The sequence below is a fragment of the Osmerus mordax genome, chromosome 9 (assembly GCF_038355195.1).
Source record: "Osmerus mordax isolate fOsmMor3 chromosome 9, fOsmMor3.pri, whole genome shotgun sequence".
Taxonomy (NCBI): Eukaryota; Metazoa; Chordata; class Actinopteri; order Osmeriformes; family Osmeridae; genus Osmerus; species Osmerus mordax.
Genome location: NC_090058.1, coordinates 10,151,540 through 10,178,564, shown reverse-complemented (window position 1 = coordinate 10,178,564; position 27,025 = coordinate 10,151,540). Strand labels below are relative to the sequence as shown.

Genomic DNA, 27,025 nt, shown 5'->3' with positions numbered 1-27,025 from the left:
TGTCAGAAGTAGACCTAGTATTTCTGGCTCACCATGGCAACCAAATAGCACATACACCAAACATGTCCCCTCCTCCTCCTTCTCCGGTTCCTCCTCCTCCTTGAGCAATTAAAAGCAGAACAATATTCAGGGGTGACGTCTGAAGTTATGGCCTTCGTTAGTTTCACAATGCTCCTCATGAATTAGTGAAGTGTGTTAATTGCAAATGTACTGAGCTGCACTCAGGACCACAGATAAACAGTAAATGGACAATAAAAAAAGAAACTCAGTAAGAATCATGAAAGATTAATTAAGCAGCATGGAACTTTAGCAGAGGCTAAAATTAAGATAATCCAATCAAATATGTTTATTTGTTGACTATTTTATGCACACATTGTTTGAATAAAAAAAAGTGTTCATGTAATGACAAAAACAAAAAAACATCTCTTATCACACTTTTTAATTTGTCAGTATGCTCTATGACATAGACATTCTAAAACATTGATTGTATGGAAATCTGTATATTGTGTGTTTTAAAAGGAACTGTATAACTAGATTCTGATCCATGGAAGTGTTTGCTTTATTCCTCAAGAAAGCCATGACTGACACAAGATTAACCACAATATTTATTCACTGATATCAAAAAAGACCAGCATCATAATAATCAAGCATCCTAATCTTCTTTCTTTTTGTTCTTTGCTGTCGCCTCTAAAGTCTCCGTCTCGTTTCGTTCCGCTGTGACATGTTTGAGTGACACAATGGCTGCCGTTTGAACTGCATCCTCAGGTTTCCTCTCTCTTGCAGCTGTAATAATGAGTATTCCAGAGCTCTGCGCCGTATTATTTGTGTTATTGTTGTGGGGTGGTGTGAGAGTCAACGCCCGAGAGTTACTGTGCTGTGCTATCAGCAGGAGTGTACAAATACAAACACATTTGTCAGAGTTATTGACCTTTATCTCCCCACTTTCTTGACAGCCTTCTCCAGTTATTGACAATGCAAACACACGGGGTAAAGCATAACCTTTCATTGACAGAGCTCTCTCTTCCTCTCTCTCACCCTTTCTCTCTGCCTTTCTGTATCTCTTTTCCACCCCTCAATCTTTCTTTTGCTCTCTCTTGCTCTCTCTCTCTCTTGCTCTCTCTCACTCTCTTCTTCTCTTTGCACTTGCAATTTGTTTAAATAAGACAGCAGACAATGGTACTGTTCATTTCTGCCATTTCTCTTTCACTCCAAATATCAGAGGATAATGTCATTAGACAGATACAATGGCTCCTATTCAGGCTCAGACACAGAGATATTTCAAGTATTCAATATAGTTTTGACATGCTGACATTATAGTAGAGTGTTGTTTTCCTATTTGTATGCTTACAATGTCAATTATATCATAAATCTTATGTTCCTTAAGCAAGATATCTGTCCCTGTGAAGATTATTGTAACACTTACATGATTCCCCCCATGACCCACATGACCACAGCATATTTTAATTGTTGAACAATCTTTTTGCTGAAAGACAGTGGAACAGAATTAGGGTAATTTACGCAATTTCATAAACGAATACATAGTTTTACTGAATTCTTATGTGTTTAAATTAAACAGGTATGGAAAACACCCTCTATTACGACTGACCCAGAGCTCAATGCTGTGAATTACAACAGCCATAAAAAATTGTAGACTTTAAATAATGATTCTCCAAGAGGATTCATAGAGTTCTGAATGTGTGTCCCCTCCTATCACAGTTGAGCATGAGAAACAGCATGCATACAATATGGGTGTACCAACCAGCCCGCCACTCAGTGGGCCCCAGAATTACATTTGAAACAATCCAGACTCGTGTTTGTTGACCGCGCTTAATCGTCAAGACATCAAACAATATTTGATAATGAGAAAAAAGCCTCCGGGATATTGGGGATGGGGAGAGAGAACGCAACATGAGCCTAGGTGGAGGGATTCCAGATGCAATCCCAGTTCATGCTTGTGTTAGTGTTAGTGAGTGTATGTTAGTGTGTGGAGCAAATGTTCCCCCCCTCCCTAAGCAGGTGGACAAAAAGCATATAAAAAAATACACTACACTTACACTCTCTCTCTCTCACACACACACACACACACACATATTATGTAGTTAAAAAGCTATTAAAATACAGTTTCTTTTTAAAGTTCACAATGAGATAATTAGAATTCAGAGAGTGGAGCAAGTGGTGAGATTGGAGCTTTGTGAAAATCTGCTTCATTTTGAAGCTCACTGCATCTCGATTGAACCCAATTATCTGCAGTTAAAATGGTTTAGTGAGGCCCTGCACAGCAGAGCAGTGAGCTAAAGTTTTTGATGGATAAAAGGATATTTTACTCCCAGAGCATCGAAAAAAACAAAGTTGTAGTATTATTCATTGTGCTACAGTAAATTGGGTCCGTTTTTTTATTTTTATAAACCCAAATATATCAGTAAATATTGTCCATAAATCACTTGTTTCAAAACTCCGTTACTTAATATTTTACACAACTTAGTCTGCAACACACCATTGTAAAAACCAAGGAAACACTGATACAAGCCTACAAATATAGGTAGTCTCTTTGGAGTAAATCAATGCAATATTAGTTTCTGTTGTTTTTATTTCCATGTTGGTATAATTAGTGCTAACTGATGGTGGTAGTTGTGGGGGGGCAGTTGGGGCGGCTGGGGAGCACGTCCCTCTCCTCAGTTGGGGTATCACCGTGTTATCTGTGATTGACGTGACGTTAGCGCTTTGGCAAAATTGGGGTGTTTGTGTCTCTGTGTATGTGTGTATGTGTGTGTGTGTGTAGGGGGGAATCCAGCAACCTGGACCTAGACGGCAGCATGTGCCTCCACCTCCGTCATGCAGATTGCACCCGGGCCAGCCCGTTGACTATGATTAATGAGCCTGGGGTGCTGCCTTTGTTTTCTCCTGCAGCCGTTTAGTGTGAAATACAATCCCCAAATATTATCTATCCCCTATTAATCCAGTAAATTTGTTCACACCACACATGTTGTTTAGAGCAATTTACAACCAGAAAGGGAAAGATGGGGGTGCTGAGCACAATTGTTTTTAATTACTTGCCCTCTAATTAAATTCATTAAAGGATAATAAAATAAATGAAAAAAACTGCTTTGAAAGCTGGAGTGTAACACATGTGTCATGTCTTCCTTGATGTAAAATATGGGATGTGGGATTTTCAGGGGGCAGTCATGCTGTTGGGGGAATGCAGTTTTTTTGTATTTCTCCAAACGTATGAATCCGATACCTTGCTAATACTACAGGCATTTCCTGGTTATGGCTTGCTTCACTTTTAAACTGTGATTTTTTGGGCTGAGAGTCTAGACTCCCTAAAGACCGGAGAGCAATTCTGTGGTGGAGAATAGTGAAGTCACTGACTGTACAAATATAGAAAAAAGAGAAGAAACTTTAGACATCATTGCTGGTGTTCATCTGCCTCTAAGTCCTCTCTTTCTATGGTGAGTAACATCACTGACGCACAGAAAAATGTGTGTGTCTGTGTTTTTGTGTGTGTGTGTGTGGTGGAGGGGAGGGGGGCGCAATTTCCTTAAACACAGTCTGATGTGGAAGGGAAATGACTACAACAACGAAATGGCAAACAACCTGGCAAGTCATCGGGATTAAACAGTCGTCTATTGATAAGATCAATAAACGTACAATAGCACTTTCTGTGGGGATTTGTGCTAGTCTGTGAGAGACACACACACAAACAAACAGTCCCACTTAGCCACTCACCCTTCACTGCAAGCAAGCAAGCAAAATGTAAATGCATCCCAGGCATTAAGGTATAAAAGTGCCATTAGTGGTACTGTGCTTAGCACTACAATGGTGTAGGGAGAGCGCTGAAGCAGAGATTACCGCTGCCTCTCCTGCATATCAGAGGGAGGCTTTCTTTGTAAATTCCTCCCCCACTGTGAGCGGGCTTCACAGCTGGTTAACGGCACCGTGTGTGTGTACCCCTGCCCTGTTTCCATACTGGCTCCGGAGCCATCTCCTCTCCTCTGTGCATCCTCTTCATTCCATCTCCTCGCTTCTCTCCTCCACCGCAGCCCGCTGTGGCTCCCCTATAGCCACTACGCACACAAGCGGCACACACACACACACACCCAAACAACCTCTGATCCCAGCCTTTGGAGCCATTACAGTACACTTCCCGTGCCCCTTCCCTGATTTTTATCTTTTTATACCATCACATTACACTGATCCTTTTCTACCTATGACACACGCGGCTCCCCACCGAAGCCCTGATCCTTTGATACCTAGATGGGTAAACTGCTCCAGCCGCCCCTGACCTCAGCCTTTTAGACCAATCAGACTAGACCGCCTCTGAGGCCCAGGTCTTATCTGATCCCAGCGATCCCCAGTACACAGCTTCCCATTGAAGTCCTCACGGTGCACTGAGCCCTTTTAGAGTGCAGGACCACGCTGGTGCACGTCAGCCTGGACCTCGGCTCATCACAGCCATCATACTACACTGCCCGGCAACAATCGGGCTTTCTTTCCGATGCACCACAGGTCAGATAGGGAGTCTGGCTCACGGCTGCATTGTTCAGCATGAAAGGAAGATCACGTTCATTCATGTGTCCTGCTGGCAAAACCTAGAGATATGTGCTACAACAACGGAATTTCAGGGAGGGATTTTTTTATGGTCGGGAAGATGACGCCATAAATGAGAGTTTTGTTAATGTATTTTTTTCTTCAATTTAAATCAAGTTATTCTGTGTTACTGTCCTGCATGTAGAGCAATAATAAAATACGATTTACACTGAAATGTCTAACAAAGTGTTCCCTCTTATTGGGGTCCTGTAAATAACTGTTTAGAAAAAACTAATGTTCATCAAAGCAGTGCAGTTTAGCACAGCTTACTTTTTTAGACTTTAAGACCATTGTAAAATATGATTGATCTGAAAGGGATATTTGACTAATTAATCTAGTCTTTCAACAGAGAATACATAAGGCTTTAATAATTTGTAGCAATGTCTGATAATCTTAGTTTTTAAATAGAAAATTATATATTCTGTAGTTTTAACTGAATCCCCTCACTCTAGCTATGATTTTGTATTATAACCTGAGTCTGTACGCATTTGTCATTACATCTAGAGTGTGATGAGAACATTTCCTGCCAAGGGCATAAATACATTATTTTCTGTATATGCCACTTCAGTGAAGGGCAATTCACCCCAAGCACACACTTATACACTAAGCTCAGTGACACTCCTTTTACAGACCTTTAGAGTGTTGTCTACTTATCATTATCCACAATTCAATTTAAGTGTTCTTGCCAAGGGCACTGAGAGTATAAACTATCATGTTCAAATGAAAGGAGATATAACACATAAATAAATGATGTCCCACAGTACTTTTACGTCTTTGCTGGAGAATGCATAAGACAGCAAGTGTGCCACGATGATTACATAAAGAAAGTTTGTTTTGCTTCATTATTTCTGCTTGCAGACAGGCCTCACATTTCTGGTTTGCTTAGTTGATAGGCCGACTGCTGATGCTAATACAAAATTATGAATTTAAACAACTACTTTTCCGTTCTTCCCATAACAGTGCAGTGTTTTGGGTGATTTACCTGTGTTTTGTATCATTTGGTTATGTACGACAATTACGTGCATACATTAAACAATATTGTAATGACTGAAGTTCTAATTTCACATTGCATTATTCTCAGCATATTTGTATCTGAGAAATGTACTGTAATATAGCGTTTTCTTGATGCAAGTACTCTAAAAGGTGAAGCAAACTCAAATTCTGTCTCTATTTTACTCGTCTCAAATCCTGCCTGTGGCTTGTAGAACATATCAGGGCACAGAGCTGGATCTCCGACGTCAGCTCCTATCACATGCCGCTTTACTGAACTTTAGTGAATCTTGGCCAATCGGGGTGTTTTTCATTATGATGCTGGTGCTTCAATTTGCTCGCGGGAACCAATCAGGAAGTTGTCAGACTCATGCTCCTCGTATTTATGGTAATTACTCAGTTTTTCGAACATATACAATCGTAAAATGTTATCGTATTTCTTTCGTATGATGCGGAATTGTTAACAGTGGGTTTGTAGGTGATACGTAATTGTTATATTGACGGATTTAAGTGGTACGTTGCCCTAAAGCCAGTTAGCTGGTAAGCTAACAAGGAGACGATTTACCTTTTTCATCAAGTTTAACAGCTGATTTCTCAGATAGCTTTATTGTTGCCATAGCTACAGACTGAACATATGACCTGAGATGCATATACTCGTTGTAGGTGCGGCTGAACAAAAATGAAGCTGTCTCGTGCTGAATATAAGGAAATAGTAAGATGCACTGATAATTTGAGACCGACACGTCAGTGCATGAAGATTCTGAAAGAAAGATTTCCCAAGTAAGTTCTGCCCCGCCCTCTCAATATCATATTGTTGCAATGACATGATTGGTATAAGCCAAGTTGGTGTCCCATCCCTCCCAGTTTACAGATATATATTGCCTGCTGTTACACGGAGGTAGATGTCAAGGATACAGAGATTTTAATGTAACCTACAGTAAATCATTATATTGTCAACATGCCGCATACCCTTACAGCAGTTTTACTTTTTTGTTATATTTATAACAAAAACAAATTCATTAAAGTTGCCAGGCTATATGACAATGTTTATTGTAAAATAAAAACAAAATAACTGTTGAACATTTCCAGCCTTGGTATCCAGCCATATCTGTGTTGTGTATAGGCTTTAACAGTACATTTTATTTTCATATAATTTCATGTGATATGTGTTCATGGTCATTGATGACCTGAAGGTTGTAGAACTTGCCCTTTTATCGTTAGAGTTTTAGACGTTGGCTACTAGTCCGCCATACAGCCGACTGCCTGCCTGCCTGCCTGGGAGTCTAAGCGGGGGTTAATGGTGGTGTTTGCATTTCTCCTTGACACTGAGGGGACGCTCTTTATTGAATGTAACACATGTAATCCCCCAAGGCCACCAGGACACTGCTGATCCCACAGAGGTCACTGGCAAAGTTGCATGAATTTGGAGCTTCCTACTACCATTATGCCCTAATCACCACTAGGAGAAGGTACCGGAGGGTTCCCCGAGGAGAACACTGCCTACCTTGAACATGCCTTTGTTCTCAGTCGTCAGCGTTTTACAGAATATGTTATGTGCACGGTGAATCTTGCCTGCCTGGTTATTTGTTGCTTAGATATATTTCCTTAGGTTACCGTCGTCTTTTTGTTCTTGTTTAAAATCCTTCACACTAGCCTAATGTGGGTTCCATGTCCTTAACCCAAACTCAGACTGATGGTATGCTTCCAAGAGCCATTTTTGGGGGGTGATAATTAAAAGAAAACATTTGAAGGTTTTTCGTTCCTATATTTCTGCATGGCCCCGTCCTCCCAGCGGTGCTGGCTCTCTTGTTTAGTCTTGGCGTTATTGTTTTTATTTCCTTCACCGTAACCGTTCTCAGGGAGGCCCCTGCTCCTTGAAAACCCTGAGTCTCGTCACCAGGCAGGGCAGACAGGCACGGCGGCACTGTTTTCACAGCCTGCGAAATTATTCTGCTTGTCCAATCAGCTGAGGCCGGGCTCTGGAGGGTTAGTGATTGGACTGGCAGGAAATCGGGCTCTTAAGACATAACATATCGACTAGGCCATCCATCATCTCTTAGCATGCGCCCAGGCACGGCAGTCAGCCCCCCCTTGCCCCCCACACATTTGGACTGTGTGGGAGCCCTGCGTAAATACTGGCCAGGCTGGGGCTGGCAGGGGGGGTGGGGGGGTGGGTGGGGGCGGCAGTCAGGAGGGGATCAGCCAACATGGACCTGGCACTAGGAGTGGACTAGCATAGATGGTGTAGGGGGATTGGGGGGTGGGGGGTGGCACGTGGACTAGCCTACTATGAGAAATACGGGGGATGGGATATGGGGGGGGGGGGGGGGTAAACTACCCTACTGTTTGGTGACAAGAGTGGAGGACCATCTGTTGTAGGAACAGACCAATAGGTAGGAAAACACTACTACTGCTTTTTCCAAAATAGTGAAAGTACATCAATTTACTGTAATCTAAAAATTCAAAGTACAAATTCTCTATAGAGATAATATTATTATTTTGTCCCCATTATTTGTCCACACTTGTAGTCCGTTTGTCATGCGAGACTAGGCAGAGGTGAATATCCTGCATCCCCTCAATCTGGGTTTGAGCAGAAAAGCAATTGGCAATCATAGTTTTTGATAGGGCGTTCCGTGGGAGGAGTACCCGAGCCCCTGACGATAATGATTGTGATGGGCTGATTTAAGGTGATTTCCACGGGACGTCTGTCAGTCTCTCTCTCGTGTGGGGAAGTCCCTGGATAGGGGGGCGGAGAGAAGGAGGGACAGGGAGAGAGAGGGAGAGAGACAGAGAGAAACAGAGAGAGACAGAGAGAGAGAGAGAGACAGAGAGAGAGAGAGAAAGAGAGAGACACAGAGAGAGGGAGATGCGTGGCCCCCTCATCTGTATCGCCTGCATAACACAGATGTTGGGAGTCATCTGTCAGCCTGGGCCTCTCCTGCCGGGCCCGGGCTGTTCTGAGGGGGGGGAAAACAATTGGACACGGTGCTGTCACTTTTCACCCCCTTGCTCACAATGGAGGGACATGCAAATACCATCCCCTCCGCCCCTCTCCCTCCCTTCTCCCTCTCTCTTCCCCCACCTCCCGTCCGGCCAGGGTGCCCTGCCTTGTGTCTGCTCCTGCTCCTGGGGGGGGGGGGGGGGGGGGGGGGGGGGGGTGACATCAGTCCCATCAGGCCTTTCTCTGGCCCTGTATTAGAATTGGAAATGATTGGCTGCTGCTCTCAGAGGCCTCGCCTGGCTTCCCCCAGTTCGGGAGGGACCCCACTCCCTCTGCTCTTTGTCCCCAGAGGGAGGGAGAGAGGGAGGAGGCGAGAGAGTTGCAGAGCAACAGTGAGACCAAGAGAGAGAGAGAGAGACAGAGGGAGAGGGAGAGAAAGAGTAACAGTGTCATGGACTTCTGGTCCCTGTGTGCTGCTACCGTATGAATGAATTTGGGAGGTAATGATTATTCTCCTCTTTAAAACACCATTTAGTTCATTCTGCATATGGCCAGAGTTTGAGTGAAGGGTGGGAGGATAGGGGGAGTGAGGAGAGATAGTGTGGCAGATGCTACTATTTTGGAATTTGTTTAAAAAGGAAAAGTGTCTTACACTCACACATACACACACACACACACTGCACAAACTCCCCGACTCGGAGTCCCTGAACGCTTCTGAATCGGGCCCTAATGTGTCGTTTTCATCAGCGGCGAGGCGGGCTGCAATATGGTGCCCGTGACTCGCCGGGGGAATATGAATGTTGATTAAGCATGCGTTCAGCCTTTTGAAATTCTGAAGAAGTGTCAGAATAATGGATGTTGAGCAAATGTCAAGCATTTGTTAATTTCTCTGTTATTTGGGGTTTATCTAGCGTGATCTGGAGGAGGAACTCCGGGGCCAGCGTTGTTATGGCATGTGCCATTGATATGGTGATTTCTTGGCTGCAGACACTTTGTTTTTCATGGTGATATCGCGGCTGGGGAGGGAGCAGAGGGGCTCGCTCATTGATTATTTATTGCGGTTATGGTGTTTTATCTCTCCATTACATGCCAGTTAAATCCACAGGATCTGTATTATTTGTTAACCAACCTCTGTGTTCTCCCAAACATTGAAATGTTTTTTTTTTTCAGTACTACACAAAGAAGTCAATTCAACAGTCTTACAAATGTAGCCTAGTTTTATTAGGGTTAGGGTTATATTTTACACACTAATATACGTCATACGAGTATTCATCCTGATGCTTCTGCAGTATTCTCACTCTTACTTATTTTGGGGAGCAGCATAGAATAGCAAATCTAACCATTTTGTTGAATTTAGCTGGCCTTTTCCCCCATATTATTTTACCGCAAAATGTAAAAATGGCAGTGTTCTTTTACACCCCCCCTCCCCTTTTCCTGCCCTTTTTTAAATCGACGTAGGTGTTTCATTGTTACCCCTATAAGTCAGCGCCAGGGTGCTGTTATCCAGGGTGTTGCTGTGTGGATGTGGGGCTGACATTAGCCAGGGACGTCTCTGGCTGTGAAGCTGCCGTGCAGGGCCCGCAGTCAGGGACAAAGTCCCCAGCAGCCTCCCCTGGCCTCCACACGCCTCCTGGATCTCACCAGGCACGCCACCACAACACACACTGGCAGCCGCTGTGCATTGTGGGTAGAGCCTTCACGGCCAATGGAAGCACTCCCAGCCGGGAAGAGCTAATCACAGAGCTGGAAGGGTTGACGTGGTCAGAGGAGAGGTAGGAGGAAAGGAGGGAGGGAGGAAGGGAGAGAGAGAGAGGGGGGAGTAACAGAAAGAGAGAGGGAAGGAGGATGGGAGAGAGAGGAAGAGAGAAAGTCAGTGGTGAGTCTATGCTGAGTTTACAGCTTCATGTCAGCTTGAGGAGGGCCATGAATAATTGATGTGATCAATTACTTGATTAGGAAGTTCAAAACTAATACGCTTCCTCACAGCAGCAGGATGTACTGCTCCACCCTCAGCACCCTTCAGCCAGAGTGAGACAGTAAGACCCAGCTCACTGGGGCAGAAAGACCCAGGGAAGCTGGCGTGTGTTGGCAGAATGTGTTGGCAGTGATTACAAATGGTTCCTAAGTTGTCCCTACAGCACACAGCGTATGTGAATAAGACATTAATTCCACACCGTGTTTTTGAAAACACACCTTTTGTAATACACAATTAGACTCAGACACACACACATTCTGACAAACACACATGCAGAATGGAGGCATTATAACTATACAGTACAGCTAGGCAGCTATGCTGGAGTCTTTAGCCTCAGGTTCCGTTTGCATACTGGGGATCAGTTGCAAAATAGAAATGGAACAAATTGCCCAGAATGGTACAAGCGCTGTGGCTGCACTTCACGGAGTCGGCAGTTGGTCAACAAAATTTATTTTCTGGCCAGACCAGAGGACCCCCACCCCCCCCCACGCAAACACACACTACACAATGGATATTGTAGAGCTCACTTTAGATTTCTCGGTGAAAGTTCACAGAGACGGCAGAGATAAGAATCACGCTATAACCATAGTAACACGCCGTAATTGGCTACTGCGTGTTTTCGTCACGAACGGCGTTGTAAGGAGCTCTGCCTTTCACCCTTGATCACTATTAGGACTGTGAGTGTGCTGCGGGCTGTGCTCTACACCACGCTTCTGTTACAGCCCTGACATCTTGGACACCTCTGAGGGCCCACATGTAAAGATTGGACTTAAGCAAGAAGGGAGGAGATGGGGGGCGTTGGAGGTCATATTTCCCCCTGTCAGGAGAGTTGTAGGTGGTGAGTTGCCCTGTTGTGCTTCTGTTCAAACCATCTCTGCCCCCCCCCCCCCCCCCCTTCCCCCTTCCCTGCCTTCCATGCCACTGCTTGACGATGGCTTCCTCCCTTCCTCCCATAGGCCCTGGCTGTAGTTTATGGCCCTCATGGCCTGAGTTCTGGAGGCGTTAACAATCACAATGCAGCACAGAAGTTATATCATTTGAATAGTTTTGTAGAAGAAATATGTTATATAAATACATAAAAAATAAAAATAAAAAATCTAAATAAACATAGAAATAGATGTGATAATACATATGGTATGTATGCCCATATACCTTGTATAATATGAAATAATTGGCCTGTTTGACAAGTAATGATTTTATTTTTCATTCACATTAACATTAGGCAAGACAGTTATAGATAACCTACTTGAATTGTAAACATCTTTGTTCATTAAACAAGTATTTGTTTGTAGCGACATGACAAGATGTAGCTTTGTGTATGTGTGGCTTGTAGAGATGTATCCCAGTAAGGCTGTACATTAAGAACGAAAGACTTATTTTTCTGTCGTTGATGATGGCAGGCTAGACGTTATGAAGAGACAGATGTTATCCCTCTCCTATCAGCATGTATAATTAGGTCAATTTGCATATAGTATTTAACCAAAACACATCTAGCACATCTTCCTCGTAAAATATTCGTTCAAGGCAAATAGAATACATTTTATGTCCCAGTTTAATGTGAGAATGTCTCTTGTTTGCCAAGCCTTCTTGTCACAGAGAAGATCATCATCATCAAGTATTTGCAAATTATCACACACATAGCATGTTTCTTCAACTTCAAAGGGGTCCAGTCGGAGTAGAACCACTTTGGAAAACTAGAAGTCATAATCCCAACCCCAAAAAACGACAGAATACAGTTAACCGTAGAATAATCTGACCTGCATTTAAACTGTCAGCCAACGAAACATACCCAGCCTTAAACGTCTCCTTACCCAGCCTTAAATGTCTCCTTACCCAGCCTCAAACGTCTCCTTACCTAGCCTCAAACGTCTCCTTACCCAGCCTTAAATGTCTCCTTACCCAGCCTCAAACGTCTCCTTATCCAGCCTTAAATGTCTCCTTACCCAGCCTCAAACGTCTCCTTACCCAGCCTTAAATGTCTCCTTACCCAGCCTCAAACGTCTCCTTACCCAGCCTTAAATGTCTCCTTACCCAGCCTTAAATGTCTCCTTACCCAGCCTCAAACGTCTCCTGACCTAGCCTCAAACGTCTCCTGACCCAGCCTCAAACGTCTCCTTACCCAGCCTTAAATGTCTCCTTACCCACACTCAAATGTCTCCTGACCTAGCCTCAAACGTCTCCTTACCCAGCCTCAAACGCCTCCTTACCCACACTCAAACGTCTCCTTACCCAGCCTCAAACGCCTCCTTAACCAGCCTCAAACGTCTCCTTACCCAGCCTCAAACTTCCTGAAAGTCATTAGTAGGAATATTGTCCATGCCTCAGTTAGCTTCATGCCCTGAAGAGCGAGGACATGCACCGCTCTCTACATGCAGCACCAGCTAACGCTAAGTACTGTCGCAGCATATGATCCCCCTGCCATTAGCCAGGTGGCTTTCATTAGGTAAATTACTGCTATCGTTTATAATTAATTATTTGTAAATAAGAAGATTTTGAAAATAATTGATAGCTTGTAGACATCCCCTCCCCCCCAAAGAATCTTGTTCTGGCTTTTTAGAGCATATTAAAAATGTAAACGGTATATGCTTGATTTAAGCATTATGAATTCAAATGTATTTTTGTTTTGTTTGTTGTTTGTTCTCCACTGCATCATAGACAGGCAGCATAGAGTATGACAAATTATGCGTGCTGACTTAATGAGCAATTTAGCCTATAATTCAATACAACGCAATGCTTCAATGTATAGAGAGCCAAGCTACCAATACGCAATGTATCTACAGTTAATTATAGCATAGGAACAGACATTCCACCATCATAACATCATGAAGCTCCTAATTGTTTTAATCAAATCTGGTGCTCCACTATTTTGGGTTCCATGCATATTAATGTACTGCGCTAGGTTATAAGGACGGGTAATTATGTGGAGAGTGAATTATTCCCTAACTGCTCTTCTGTTACCTAACCTTCTGTCTCCCCGAGCCTGGATCCCAGACAGGAGGGAGGGTTTAGAGTATTCCTCAAGGAGAGGTCAATGTGTTTGTCACCATGTTTTTTGACCCTTTAACTTCTCAATGAGACCACAAGAGTCTGTTGAACATCATTCATTTCCTTGTGTACTTGTACCTGGATTGTTATGACATTTAATTGAAGCCAACATATACAGCTAAATATATGTACGGCCTATGTGAACATTGTGTGATAGGAGTGTAGGCACATTTACATTCTTTACTTTTGTCTCCCATAATGGCACACCAAGCAAATTGCAGGCAATGATACGCTACACTTCTGTGAATAGAGCAGGTCTGTAAGTGTAGAACAAGGCTCCATCTGCCTGGCTGTTTACTGATGCTATCATTGGCCAGGTCTTCCTACTCTTGGGCATTGTTATTGACTCTCACTGGAGGAGGACCTCATCAGATCTTCAGATAAGCTGAGAGGAAAGATGATGAAACCAACAACAATGGTTCCTACCTTGTCCTATCCCTCCACCTCTCTTTCCTTCTGTTGATTTGTTTGCCAAATATATCTTTTTTTTCTTCTTTTTTTTTGCTGCTGCTGCTGAATACAAGAAGTAATAATCTATTATTTCAAGAACAAAACAAATCCCATACCAGCTAGTCGCAATCACACCTTTTTACAGTATGACCTGCATTGGGATTTATTGAATTACATCCACTATTGAGTTGTAATTTACGTAGCAGCATGTGATTGGGGCTGAATGGAGAACCGTAATGGGAGGGCTTTTTCCATCCATTTGTGGGTTATCACTAGCCCAGAATAGAACCACCCCCACCACAGGTCTTGCGTTATGAAGCAGGGAAGGGGGAGTGTGATGCTTCTGTGGAGCGAACTAAAAGATCAGACCTCTACTTGACGTATCAGCTTGGTGCTCCATACTTTAGCATGAAGGGAAAGTGCACCCTGGAGAGCACAGTTTGAATATACATGCAATAACTTACTATTAATGTCCATTCAATGGAAAGACCTATATACAATATGGCCGCAGCGAAAAACCTTGACAGACACTATAAAACCTGGACAACCCTTGGTTTGAATCGAGTTATTGAGCACCTGAATATCTACAGTATCTTCATTGTTTGCTCCTGAATCCTATCTTCTCTAGGCTACACTGAGTTTTCACTGGCGTGTGAAGTAGCGGAACGCAGGCAGAAGCAACAAAGAAGAAAAAACAAAGGCCGTGCCCCAAAATGTCTTCTTTAACCCCCTCGGTTTGAAACCGATATGTTTTCACAGATATTAAGAGCAGTTTGTATTCCTTTTCAACTTAACAGGGTAAAGATTTAGCAATTAGGCAGTAATCACGCTCATTATCCAGAGTAATCCATTTAAAATCTAACAGATGTCCGTTTCTACCGAGGAAGGAGCTGGGTTGCAGCTAGAATAGGCCCTGTAATGTTGTTGAAATGCTCAGGTGCAAGGCTGAAGTAGAAAGGAAGCGGGTTTCTTCCCTCCACCCTCTAAGTGTCCACATGTTGACAGTTGACTGTTTAATGGCCCGCTTAATTGCAGTGGCCCCCACAGCCCCTACGTATCATTGTAAATTAACGCCAAAACGGCGTTGGGTGTTTTTTTTTTCTTTCTTTTTCTTTTTTCTCCCGTTTATTTTTCTTTCCTTCTTTTTTGTAGTCGTTGTTGTTGTTGTCACTCACATGCGTTGTTGTTTACTCTCTCTTTCTAAAACTTAAATGAGTCGGCGAGGTCTCCGGCCGTCCACATGACGGGCCGAGCACCCGAGAGACGAGCATTGTCGAGCAGGGGGCTCTGCTCCGTGGCCAGAGTAGTAAAACTGTTTACAGCTGACATCTGGAGAAGTTAACAGTGTGGCTTTTGTGGGGTTTAGTCATTATAAACTACTAACCTATTCCAGTTGCTTGAAAGCTTTTTATTAAGATATAAGGTCCTAGTCGAGACAAAAATCAATGCCGGAGATTCCTTGCTGGCTTTGTTTACATGTCACACGGTTATTTCATGACTGTGGCATGATTGATGCGGCGGGCCTATATGGACTCGATATTTCAATGCGCGGAGGAAGCCAGGGCTTCTAGTCAGTATTTACATACCATTCTCAGGTGACTTGTAAAGAAAAGTCCATTAAAGTTAACAATCAAATGTACTGAAAGCAGTATATGGAGACACGAAACCACCAGGGACCGTGCACAGCTGTGTGTGCTGTGAGCGTTTGTGTGTGAGTGTATGTGCAGGCACAAGCATAGGTGTGCCTAGTTGTTGATGTGTGGGCTGGAAATGTGTACTAGGCAATTAGACAAAAACCTGTCATCGCTTTAGATTTTTGTATTTTTTTTCAAATGGTGGGGGGGAGAGGGGGGCATAGGAGGGGCGGTGAATCCCCCATCAGAGATGCCTATTCTCCAAGCCCCCCCCCCCCCCCCCCCCCATCCTCCGCCAGGTGTTTGACATTGACTGGAGATGAATGTAGCTTATGGCAACCCATGGACTTGACCGGCTCCTGGGAGCGCTGGCTTCCTGCAGGGAAAGTTTCCTCTTTCAAAGCCCATCAGCTGCAGAGTTCCACAACGTCCCATATGCCAGCACTGACAGTGAGACGGGCAAAATGCTCTAACACACACACACAACACGCACGCACACGGGCACACACACATTCACTCAAACACACACTTACTACGCACACACGTGCACATACACATACACACATACTCAGATAGTCCTCATTCCCTATGGAAGGAGAGATCTTCCATCAGTCCCTCGCTCATCGCTAACAAACTGTATTTCAATATGTTTGCCACTGAGTGCGGTGTTCCCCACCGCTAATGGAATTGAACCCCATCAATTATTCACACAAATTTGCTTTGTTTCTCCCCAATGTTTTTTCCTTCGTTTTTTTCTTCCTTTTAGCTGGATTACAAGGTAACAATGCTGCATTTGCGGTTTTGCTACATCAGGCAATTGGATGTCCCCAAAATAACAACACCTAAGTGGACCCTTCGCTGTCAGTCTTTTGAGGTTGTGTGTGTGTGTGCGTATGGGGTGGGAGGGGGGGAGATCTGGGAGTTGGAGGATTGGGGTTAAAGATGGTTTGAGAAAGAGAGAGGAGAAAAAAGAAAGATCCACTCAACAACCTATATTTTCTCTCATCTCATACCACACACACTCACCCCCCCCCCCATCCTTCCACCACGCTGAATGGCAGTGGTAGGAATCCTTTGTCGGAGGTGTTCATCTGGAACAACTTTGCCACACTTGTTTTCATGTTCTTTTAGATTACAGGGCAGGCGAAGCCTGGCTTTGAAGCTCCCCTCTCCCTTTGTCTCCACCGCGACGCTCCCTGGTAATTAACTTTGTCCTTCTTTTATTTGTTCCAGTCACTCGCAGTCCACTCTTCTGAGCGTCTTCTCCCTGGAGTACCAGGTTAGAAGTTTTCTTCCTTTGTGAGCTCTGACAGGTGCCTAATTGAATGATGAATGTCCCTTTATTTCTTTGTAATTGAACTGCCAGCTCTCTGATTGGTTTGGAGGATGCCCACACTCCACCTCCCCCCCACACACACACCATCTCTCTCTCTCTCCCTCCTCCCTTCCTCTCTCTCTCCCTACTTCTCTCTCACGTCGAGGGTCTCAGTGGATGTCTGCCAAGCCTTCCCATCCATCTGTCTAATAACATCTAGCCCCTGCTTATTTCGCGGACCTGTAATAAATTATGCTAAACCATTATTATTCTGACAATAATAATTTCCCAGCGTAGTGCGGCTGCGTGCGCTAAATGTTTGCTGACTCGCACTGTCACTGCCGCTTTCCACGGCTGACAGGGGATGATGATAAATGGCCGCCACTGCCAATGGCAGAAGGCAGCACGGGCAGAAAATGGAGTCATTTATCATCCCCCTGACAGGTGTCACTCACACCGGCCCCCGTCTCGGTGGAATGACATTTTTTCCCCTCCCCTCCATCCTCTTTTTTTTTGTGTAGTAGTTTTTAAATAAGTCTCTTTTTTACCTCTTTTAAACCAATGCTCTTTCTCTCAATCCTCCCTGTGGTTCAGACGGCAATTGAATCACATGGAAATACGTGGGGAGCAGGAATAGGGTCATTGTTTGATCGAAAAAGGGGGGGAAATGAATACAAGGTTTTTGAGGAGAGAGAGGGAGGGGTTGGGTGTGCTGAACAAGGTTTCCTTGACTCACAGTGACCCTGGGCAAACTTATTGAGATTCAATTACTATGACCTCTCTCTCCCCTGCTCCTGTACAATGGAACAGCCAAAGCTGAACGAGTCTATGCATTTCATTCAGGAGCATATTGGAAGAAAGGTGTATGGAATTGCTGCTAGTATATGAATATAATTTAGCTTCACTACTTCGTAGTGTTTTCTTCTTGTGTTCAGCACATTTCTGTAAAATGGCTCGCCTGGGTCTGTTCTGGCCTAACAGTGTGGTGTGCTCTTTGTTCTAGAAAAGGACCAAAAGAACCATCTCACGACACCATGCCCCTGACGCCATCGAGGACTACTACCAAAGGTATTGCTCGCTCTCTCTCTGTCACCCTCTCTCATTTTCTCTGTTTCTCTATCTGGGTGCCCCCCCCCACCCGTCTCTCTCCATCTGTCACCCCCCCCTCCCCTCCTGCTCCAACCCATCATGTCATGTCATTGCTCAAATCACATGACAGGAAGTGGACATTTTCGAGGAGAAGGTGGGCCACAACAACGGATGCATAACGTCCTCATAATGTCCTCTAAACAAATCACCACCTTCGGGATTCCATCCAGATTGTCTCCCTGTGCACCTGCTAGCCCTCCACAAGCACACAGCTTTGATTCTCCTCCTCAACCGCGAATATGCGAAAAACCCAGACAGCATTTGGGACATTTGCCTTACCAGGCTTATGATGGGCTGATTAGCCCTAATTCACTTGAAAACGGATAAACAAGAGAGAGAGGGAGAGAGAGAGAGAGAGAGAGAGAAGAGAGAGAGAGAGAGAGAGAGAGAGAGAGAGAGAGAGAGAGAGAGAGAGAGAGAGAGAGAGAGAAACAAGCTTCACAGAGAGAGAGAAAGCTTCTTTGCATATCACAATTAGCCTTTATCTAGCTTATTAAGCATTGTTCTGTGGGAGCGGGTTCTGGTAATGCCCTTCTAATCCACTTACGCAACAACAAACCTCAGAGATGATCTGGCGAAGATCTGAGGCTGCTTTGGTGGTTTTTCAGTTGGCGAGGGAAGAAAAGCCTTGTTGGGCGGGCTGGGAGGGCATAGGGGGGTTAACTAACTAACTATCATGCTTGTCTGGCTTTAAGGAAATCTGAGGCTTCCAAGCAGTGCCGGGGTAACCACAGAGAGCCATATGCCACGGAGGGCAGAGTCATTAGGGACATCAACATGTCTTGGCTGGCCTGAGCTCCTCCCCCTCTCTCCCCTTCTGTCTGCTTTTGTGTATTTTGTATTTATTTTAAATAACAAAAATCCAACCGCTGCTGTTGTTGTTTGTTTAAATGAAGGTACCTGAGCAAAGCCAGCTCACGGCCCTCCAGCCCTGTCTTGTTGGAGCTGGCCAATGAGGTAAGGACTCAGCCTCACCTTTTCTCTGTTCACGCCTCTATTTTCCCGTTGAAGTGCACAGCAAATCCAGGTATAAGCATAATTATCCCTCGAACACTCCCATGACTTTTAAAGACCAGTTTGGGCAGCCCAACAGTTTGGGCTGTTTTTGATTTTGAACTCCCCTGTGTCTGCTAGCGATTATGAAAATTGGATAAATGGTTCAGCCTATTAACCAATTATTTAATGTAATTTGTCTTTAGCCCTTTTTAAGCAGATGTGAAAATACTTTTTGGTGTTTTATTTGGTCATTTTCAAAATTACCTTTCAAACCTGACACAGTTGCTATAGTCGCGACCTGCAAACAAGGTCAGTGTTCAGTTGTGCACAAAGTAGTCAATTGTACACATAAATGTAGCTTTAAACCTATAATAATTTAGCAGTATGTGCTGACATTCAGAGCCTGGTTATGTGACGTTTTAAGAACAGATGCCGACTTGCTGGACAGAAGAGACAGATGATAAAAATGGGAGAGAGAGAGAGAGAGAGAGAGAGAGAGAGAGAGAGAGAGAGAGAGAGAGAGAGAGAGAGAGAGAGAGAGAGAGAGGGAGAGAGGGAGAGAGGGAGCTTACTTGGAAGCGATAGCTCTGTGCTGTGGGCATTTAGCTGTTCCACTCAGCCGAGCCCCAGCATATCTCATTAATAAGAATGAATGTGCTCTCTGCGCCACTGTGTCCAGGGTCTCCAGTGCATTGCAGCAAGTCAGCAAATTAACAATTAACATTGGGTTAGTCTCAAGGTTTAATGGGAAGTGAAGAGGTGCTGGGAAGTCCATAGATGCCCTGCATTAAAGGTAGATAGTCTCACACCCTTCAAATTCTCCCTTACATGAAGGAAATGGAGCAGAAGGCACCATTAGAATAAAGCCTCCAATACGATGTTTACTCAGGTAATAGAATGAGATTTTAATATCTCCCCGGATGATTATAATATCTGCTCTTATTGCTTAGGTTTAGCTCAGGCTTTTTGCCATGGACCGATTCTCTTTCACAAACCAAATGTATGTAAATCTTTTTAGCGGATATTTGTATTTTTTTATTCGGTTTGTTTTGTTTTTAATTGTTTATTTCTGGTGCCAGTGTCACACCTTTTGGTTGTTGGAAAGGCTCTTGTGTTTCTGCTTAAATCATTTACAAGGCAATCACATATTTTCATTGCTGCGTATAATACTAAGCAATAAGATTCCAAGGGTCTTTTTTTTCTAGATCTAAAATCTGAATAGTTCACATGCATCACTGGCACCTCAAAGCTAACGGTCATTATTCATTCACCATTTAATTGACATATGATTTTTTTCCAAAAGGATTAAACCCAGCTTGGAAATAACTGTCTATGAACCATTTAACTGTCATTTTAATACGCTACTTAACATTTAAACCAAGCACTCACGGTTTCCCTGACTGCTAATTGATGTAGTCTCAGTCCTTTATGAGACAATATATCTCCAACTAGGGAAAATGATTAACATTGATGAGAACTAGCAATTTTTTTGCCGTCTTCTCTGAATGTACAGTAGGCTTTATACAAGTTTTTTTTTTTTGTGTGTGTGTGTGTAGCTTTTTATGGTGTCTAATGTGAGGGAAGGTTAAACACACTTGCTTTAGGCCAGAGGGCTCAGAATGTTAGCGTAACTCTTTAGCATAGGGGGCTAATAAAACCCAGACTGGAGTTTCTCTCTCAACGGTAATTATTTTCAGCAGCATTCAAGGGCCTGTGAATCTTAGTCACATGTTCAACTCACGACGTGCCTTGATCTGATTTGAGGAAGGGAAGGATGGACTCAAATGATTAATATGAAAATTAGGGAGATGCAAGCACCTGAACTAATCAGGTGGTCCTTATTCAGTCTGGGCCAGTGCCGGTAATGTCGCCATTTTTCATGTGTCAGCCCTGATGTGCGCTAGCAGGAGAGAGATGCTCTCTCTCTCTTCATCCAGCGAGTTCATAATAAGTGAATGTGGGAACGTGGGATCGGATTCTGGGGAGGACAGAGAGAGAGAGCGAGAAAGAAACAAAGGGAGGGACAGTGAGAGAGAGAAAAAGAGAGACCGCGAGACAGAACGAAGGGTAAAGGAAAGAAGGAATGCCGAGAGATGAGGAGAGATAGAAACAAGAGTGGGAGAGGGAAAGAAGGAAGAGCCGCAGGCCATGTAGTGAAGAACCCCCTCTCCGAGCCTTAATGAAGATGAAGACTGTCTCCCCTGATCCCTGGAATAATTGTAGACATGTTTGGTCTTTTTGCCGGCTGCCTTTTGTATGCAGAATTATGGAGATGTTAACAAATACTACCGCTGGTAAAAGGCTTTGTACAAACCGAGCTCTCTGCTTCCAGCACTACTCAGAAGCTACAGAGAGGACATAAAACACTCCAATCTCAATACAAGCTGAGGGCAAATTCACATTTGGGGCCCCAATTATGCTAACAAGAGGAAAGATTTTCAGAGACTAAAGGAATACAGTGTTTCATAACAAAGAAGTTGGGAATGGTAAAATCTTGAAAGTGTGTTTTTTCATTTCATAGAGGAACCAGTTTGTATATGTATCATAGTAATTTAATCGTTTTTTTCATGCTGTATTCAATAAAAAATGCTCGCTTGTGGTCGAAATATCAAAACTTTCTTTCTTAAAATACGTTTTTAGATTTGTTTTAATTACTTTCTCCGGCTTTAATAAATATAAGAGGTGCGATATAAGAGGGATGAGGGCTTGAAGGTTGGCCATTGGATGCTCCAGCTTTGTGTCGGGGGCCGTGTTCTTCTTCACAATCAGTCAGGCCTTTCAGTCAGCCATTACAGCTCCTCTACCTGTCAGCCTTCTCCTTGATCTGCAGCCTAGGCCTGGCACCTCTCAAGGTGTCTCTCCTTCAAAGACGGCTTCAGCCATAGGACCTCTCATCTCCTCCTCTCCTTTCCTTTCCTCTCCTCCCTTCCCCTCTCTTCTTCTCTCCTCCCTTCTCCTCTCCCCCTCCCCTCCACTCCTCTCTCCTCTCGCCCTCCCCTCCTCTCCCCCTCCACTCCTCTCTTCTCCTCTCCTCTCCTCCCTTCTCCTCTCTTCCCCTCCACTCCTCTCCTCTCTTCTCCTCTCCTCTCCTCCCTTCTCCTCTCTTCTCCTCTCCACCTCCACTCCTCTCTTCTCCTCTCCTCCCTTCTCCTCTCCTCCCTTCTCCTCTCTTCTCTTCTCCTCTCCCCCTCCTCTCCCCTGCTCTCCCCTCCTCTCCTGTGATATCAGGCACAACGCTTCCCACGGTCCCTCTGGTGTGTCTTGTGACTGGGCTGTTGCTGTGGTAATTTGAATATGATTAAAGCTCTGTGGCTCTAGGTTGGTCTTCTTGTTGTTCAGAGGAGATGATAGCGAGCCCCTTCCATCTGGTCCTCACAGAGATGAAGGCGTTTCACAGAGAAGTCTGGCTGTAAGTGGAACTCCCTTGTTCCCAGCAGAGAGGTTATGGCAATAAGAGCCTCACAAAGGCTAATTTAAGCAAGGCTTTTCAAAGTTGGGTCAAGGTTTTTGAAACGTGACAAAATAATTCGGAGCCATTAGAATCGTTATCATCACATTGCGTTGTGACGTCAGCCAGAAAGTGGACTGGCAGTGTTATTCCAGCGGTGTAATTCTGTACTACATTTGAAGGGAGTTGTGAGAATGACTCTAATAGGTCTGACAGTACAATTGGGTCTCTTTAACTGTTAAAGTAGGGAGTCAGGTGGCTGAGCGGTTAGGGAATCGGGCTAGTAATCTGAAGGCCAGTTCGATTCCCGGCCGTGCCAAATGACGTTGTGTCCTTGGGCAAGGCACTTCACCCTAATTGCCTCGGGGGAATGTCCCTGTACTTACTGTAAGTCGCTCTGGATAAGAGCGCCTGGCAAAATGACTAAATGTAAACTGTTCAGAAAAGGTATAGGCCTTCCTCTGTGAGCCTAGATATGAGCTAGCCAAGCAGGGTAACCAGGCAGCTTGGCCCTCACTAGGTCTGTCGCTGTTCCCCCAGGTGGACCTCTCCCCTGCCCTCATGGCCCGCATCATCCTGGACCGCTTCCTCCAGGACCAGGAAGGCGGCGTGCGTGAGTAACACCTTGCTATCTTCTCTCAACCTGTCCTTTCTCTCATTCTCTACCTCTCAGTCCCACCTCCCCACCACCACCACCTAATTCCCCTACCGCACGCCCGCCCCACCCTCCCCCTCTCTAGTCTTAATAGGAGACAGGCCAGGAGACTGACAGTACTACCTGGGGCAGATGACTGACAATTAGGCACTGGGAAAGACCACCCACCTCTTAACTGCTGTTTAGATCAATGCTCGTTCACTCCGTCTGTGTTATTTATAACCTTCCCCTGATGTCACCCTCCGCCGCCCCCGTCCCCCTTCAACCCCTCCACACTCCCTCCTTCACCCCCCCCCCGTCCCCCCTCCATGCCCCCGTCCCCCCATTGGACTCCGAGGAGGAAATGGAATTGAGGAGAGAGTGCGAAAGAAAAAGAACTGTTTCTACCTGCAGCTGACGGATAAATTGAGAGAAAGAGAGGAATTCCAGACACAAGTTTTTTTTTCTTGATATTTCACAGAAATATAAATTGATTATATAAAGAGAACTGTGTGGTTGAGTTGAGTTGGTTAGTCTGTTTTTCCTCACAGCGGGAGGTTCCATGAGTGGTCAAATGCAGTGTTGATTTGACCATTTAATTCATGTTATTTTGATAATATGTGGTGTAGATTAAACTGTCCCTGTTCTTACATTCTAATTTAGTGTTAATTTAATAATATATTCAGATTGGTTCAAGTAATCCTGAGAATTCTGACCACCAATGTTTAGATAAATAAAGAAGAAGCTTAAAACTGCTAACGTGCAGAATTATAACTTTGCCAGCATGAAATCGAAACATTATAATCTTCTTGTCAGCACACTGTGTAGCCACACTGACACAGATACTGACATTACTGTACAAAGAGCAACAGGATGGAGAGAATTAAGTGCGCTGGAACCAGGAGGTCATTTGCCAACCGGTGAAAAGTTATTTTCAAAGTGTCATCCGCATGATTAAAACAGGTTGCTAAGTGAACTCTGTAGAGCCGTTTGTAAAAGGCATATGAGTAATATTCACCACCGTATTTCAAGTGAGCCGTGCCACCAACTGTAATTTTTCTCGTCTGTCTGTGCTCCACACAGTACAGTCACACCATTAATGTACATTTGTCTTGTTGCTTTTTAAATATTTTTTATTAAGAAAGAGCTGGATGAAGTATAGGTTGTTTGTTGTTGGGTTGCCGCCCGCGGGCGTCACCCTAGTGTAACGTCATGTGCTTTCTGAACACGACAGTATCGAAAACCCGGAGGATGTTCCGTGTTCGTCTGCATATTGGTGTAGAGGAGGTGGTTCAGAGACAAACCCTAGTGACGAGCTCCCCCACAGCAGCTGTCCTGGTCTAGGAGGAACGCTGCTCGCTGATCGTCTCTCCATTCTTTCCCTCGCTCGCTCTCTGTCACCCCCCCCCCCCCTTCTACCCACAACCCCCACCTTGTCTCTCTCTCACACGAAAGTACTCATACACAGAGATTAAATAGCACATCTACAGACGCGCCGTGGAAGACACACACCCGCGCGGCGTCGCTAGGCTCTTCATAACCGACTGACCGCGTCTTCGGCGTCTTCCAATTAATCAAGGGAGAGAGAGAGAGAGAGAGAGAGATGGAAGTGTGTTATTTTCAACTTGGCCACAGCGAAGCCATTTGTCAAAGTCAAGGCTGTGATTGCTTTGGACTCACCGTTATCCGCCGCCTGTCACAACAGCGGAGGGTAGAGCGTGTAGAACAAGGCTCTCTTCCAGGAGAGATTCGCACAGCCTCCACATCCACACAGCACCACTAGAGCCAGCTCGCCACGCTCCCCAGAGGCACTTTTTCTTTTTTTTTTTTACAGCAGTTAACAACTAACATTTTATACATGGGTATATTTCAATTTTATTTGAACACTGTGTACCCTAATGTTACGGGTCGGTTAAGTCGGGGAAATTTTTACGGTTGTGTTTCTGTTCTTCAGAAACTCGCGCTTTCCCAGACAGTGGCCATTTTTTGTGTACCCAGTCAGCAGTCAGCCAGACAGCCAGGCTGTAAGGCTTACTTCTAATTCTGACACCACCTCTGTTGGTTCCCTTCTCCATGGTGACCTGGCTGGCCTCTAGCATAAAATGCTGCCCACGCGAGCTCCACGGTCAAGCCATCCAATCTCCCTGTGTGTATATTAGACTTCTGTAATGTCTTTCCATTATGAAACAATGCAAGGATAATTGTCTTTGCTGGCAATTAGCTAACAGGTTTGTTCTGGGCTATTGGCAGGCGTATCCATCATTTGGCCCCCCCACTGGACTACTACGCTTTCTTTAGTGCGATTGTGTGTGTGTGTGTGTATGTGTGCAAGTGTGTGTGTGTGTGTCCGGCGGGAGGGCAGCAGGCAGACGGCGAAGATCAATAGACTTCTATATAAGGGACATTACTCCCACCTGGGTGAACGACTGGCCCTTGCCGAGCACCATCTTTTCTTTTATTCCCTTTCTCTTTCCCTTTACATTTAAGAGACACAGGAATGGGGCCTCTGGGACAGTGGAATATATGTACAATCACAAGCCTCAGATCAATACAGAGTTTTCAATTGTTTTATTGTTTTCAGTCTTTCCCTTGTTTTGTCTCCCCCCCAACCCCGACGCCTTCCTCCTCCTCCTCCTCCTTCTCCTCGTCCTCCATCCCCACTCTCCTCGTGCTGTTTCGGGGATAGAGGGAGACAGCATCGGTCAGTCCGGGCTACCTGGTGGCTTGTGTAAATCAATCGATAGATTCAAAGCAGTTTTGATCACATATTGAATATGATATCAACGTCCATGATGCAGCTGGGCTGCTGGGGACAGAGCAGGGGGGAGGGAGGGAGGGGCCTCACACCCAGGTCTCTCTGCTCCTGGTCCAGGTCTCCTCGAATGCATGTGGATGCAGGTGGATGCACAATACGGGGCCACATAAATAAGGGTGCATATTGGGATACTCTCAGTTGGTACTCTGACTATCATAGCATATTTATGTGTTGTGTGTACATGCAATACAGACTATGTACATGCAATATACACACAACATAATACAATTTAAATATGTCCACATCAGAAACACAATAAATATGAATATAATTTTGTTGGGATGAGATTTTTTACACACTATAATGTCCATAGATTAATGTCTTAGTGTGTGTGAGTCCATACACATGGACACACACACACACTATAATGTGGACTATTTGTGTGTGTGTGTAATATGTAGTACATATATCATGATTTATATAGCCTACCCTTTAATGTGTGTTGCAATACTCGCCGCACGCAGAGTCTTCGACGTTGTGCTAAGGCTCGCAGGTCAGCTGTTGACTATACTTCCCAACTTGCCCTTAGACCAGGGAGGAAGACGTGAGCTCTTTCTCTCTCTCTCTCCTCATTTCCCACTCCATCTCTTTATTCCTCACTTCGTCCCTCCCCAGAAGTGAGCCGAAGAGCTTCTTGATTTCAAGAGTTTTTTTTTTAGGCCATTTTTTTAGCTATTTGATATTATTCCATTTCCAGTAGAGTCCTTGGATCTGATTAGCGCATCGCGTTTCTTAGCTACTCAATCGGGCCGCCCACAGATTTACGGTCGTGTTCCGTCATCGCCGTCGCGGTGGCAAGGCCTACGTTTGATCTTAACGCCCCCCTGTAAAACTTACCGATCGCTTGCGGACTGACGCTTTTCAACTCACTTCGTTATGGCACGGCAGGTTGACTGGGAGCTCATGAAGCAGATGGATGCTGTGTTATCATGTTGTGCTTCCAGATTCCATGCAGCACCGTCGTGCCCCCGACTCCCTCCCCAAGACGAGCATCCTGTTTGCAGGCGATACAGCCGTGATGGGTGGGGGGGGAGGGGGGGGGGGCA

General features: G+C 44.7%; 1 protein-coding gene across 3 annotated transcripts in view; it reads left to right on the top strand.

Annotated features, from left to right (window-relative positions):
• Positions 1-5,920: 5,920 nt before the first annotated feature.
• cdin1 (CDAN1 interacting nuclease 1) overlaps positions 5,921-27,025 on the top strand; it is a 59,523-nt gene continuing 38,418 nt past the window's right edge. Inside the window, exons 1-6 of one of the 3 annotated variants that reach the window (XM_067243645.1) lie at positions 5,921-5,965; positions 6,241-6,357; positions 16,856-16,901; positions 17,941-18,005; positions 18,983-19,043; positions 23,071-23,143. In XM_067243645.1, the coding sequence (XP_067099746.1) occupies positions 6,257-6,357; positions 16,856-16,901; positions 17,941-18,005; positions 18,983-19,043; positions 23,071-23,143 (346 nt within the window). In that variant the 5' untranslated portion in view covers positions 5,921-5,965; positions 6,241-6,256. Of the gene's footprint in view, positions 5,966-6,009; positions 6,118-6,240; positions 6,358-16,855; positions 16,902-17,940; positions 18,006-18,982; positions 19,044-23,070; positions 23,144-27,025 lie in introns of those variants that run through there. The other 2 variants (XM_067243646.1, XM_067243647.1) reach the window with 2 other exon arrangements.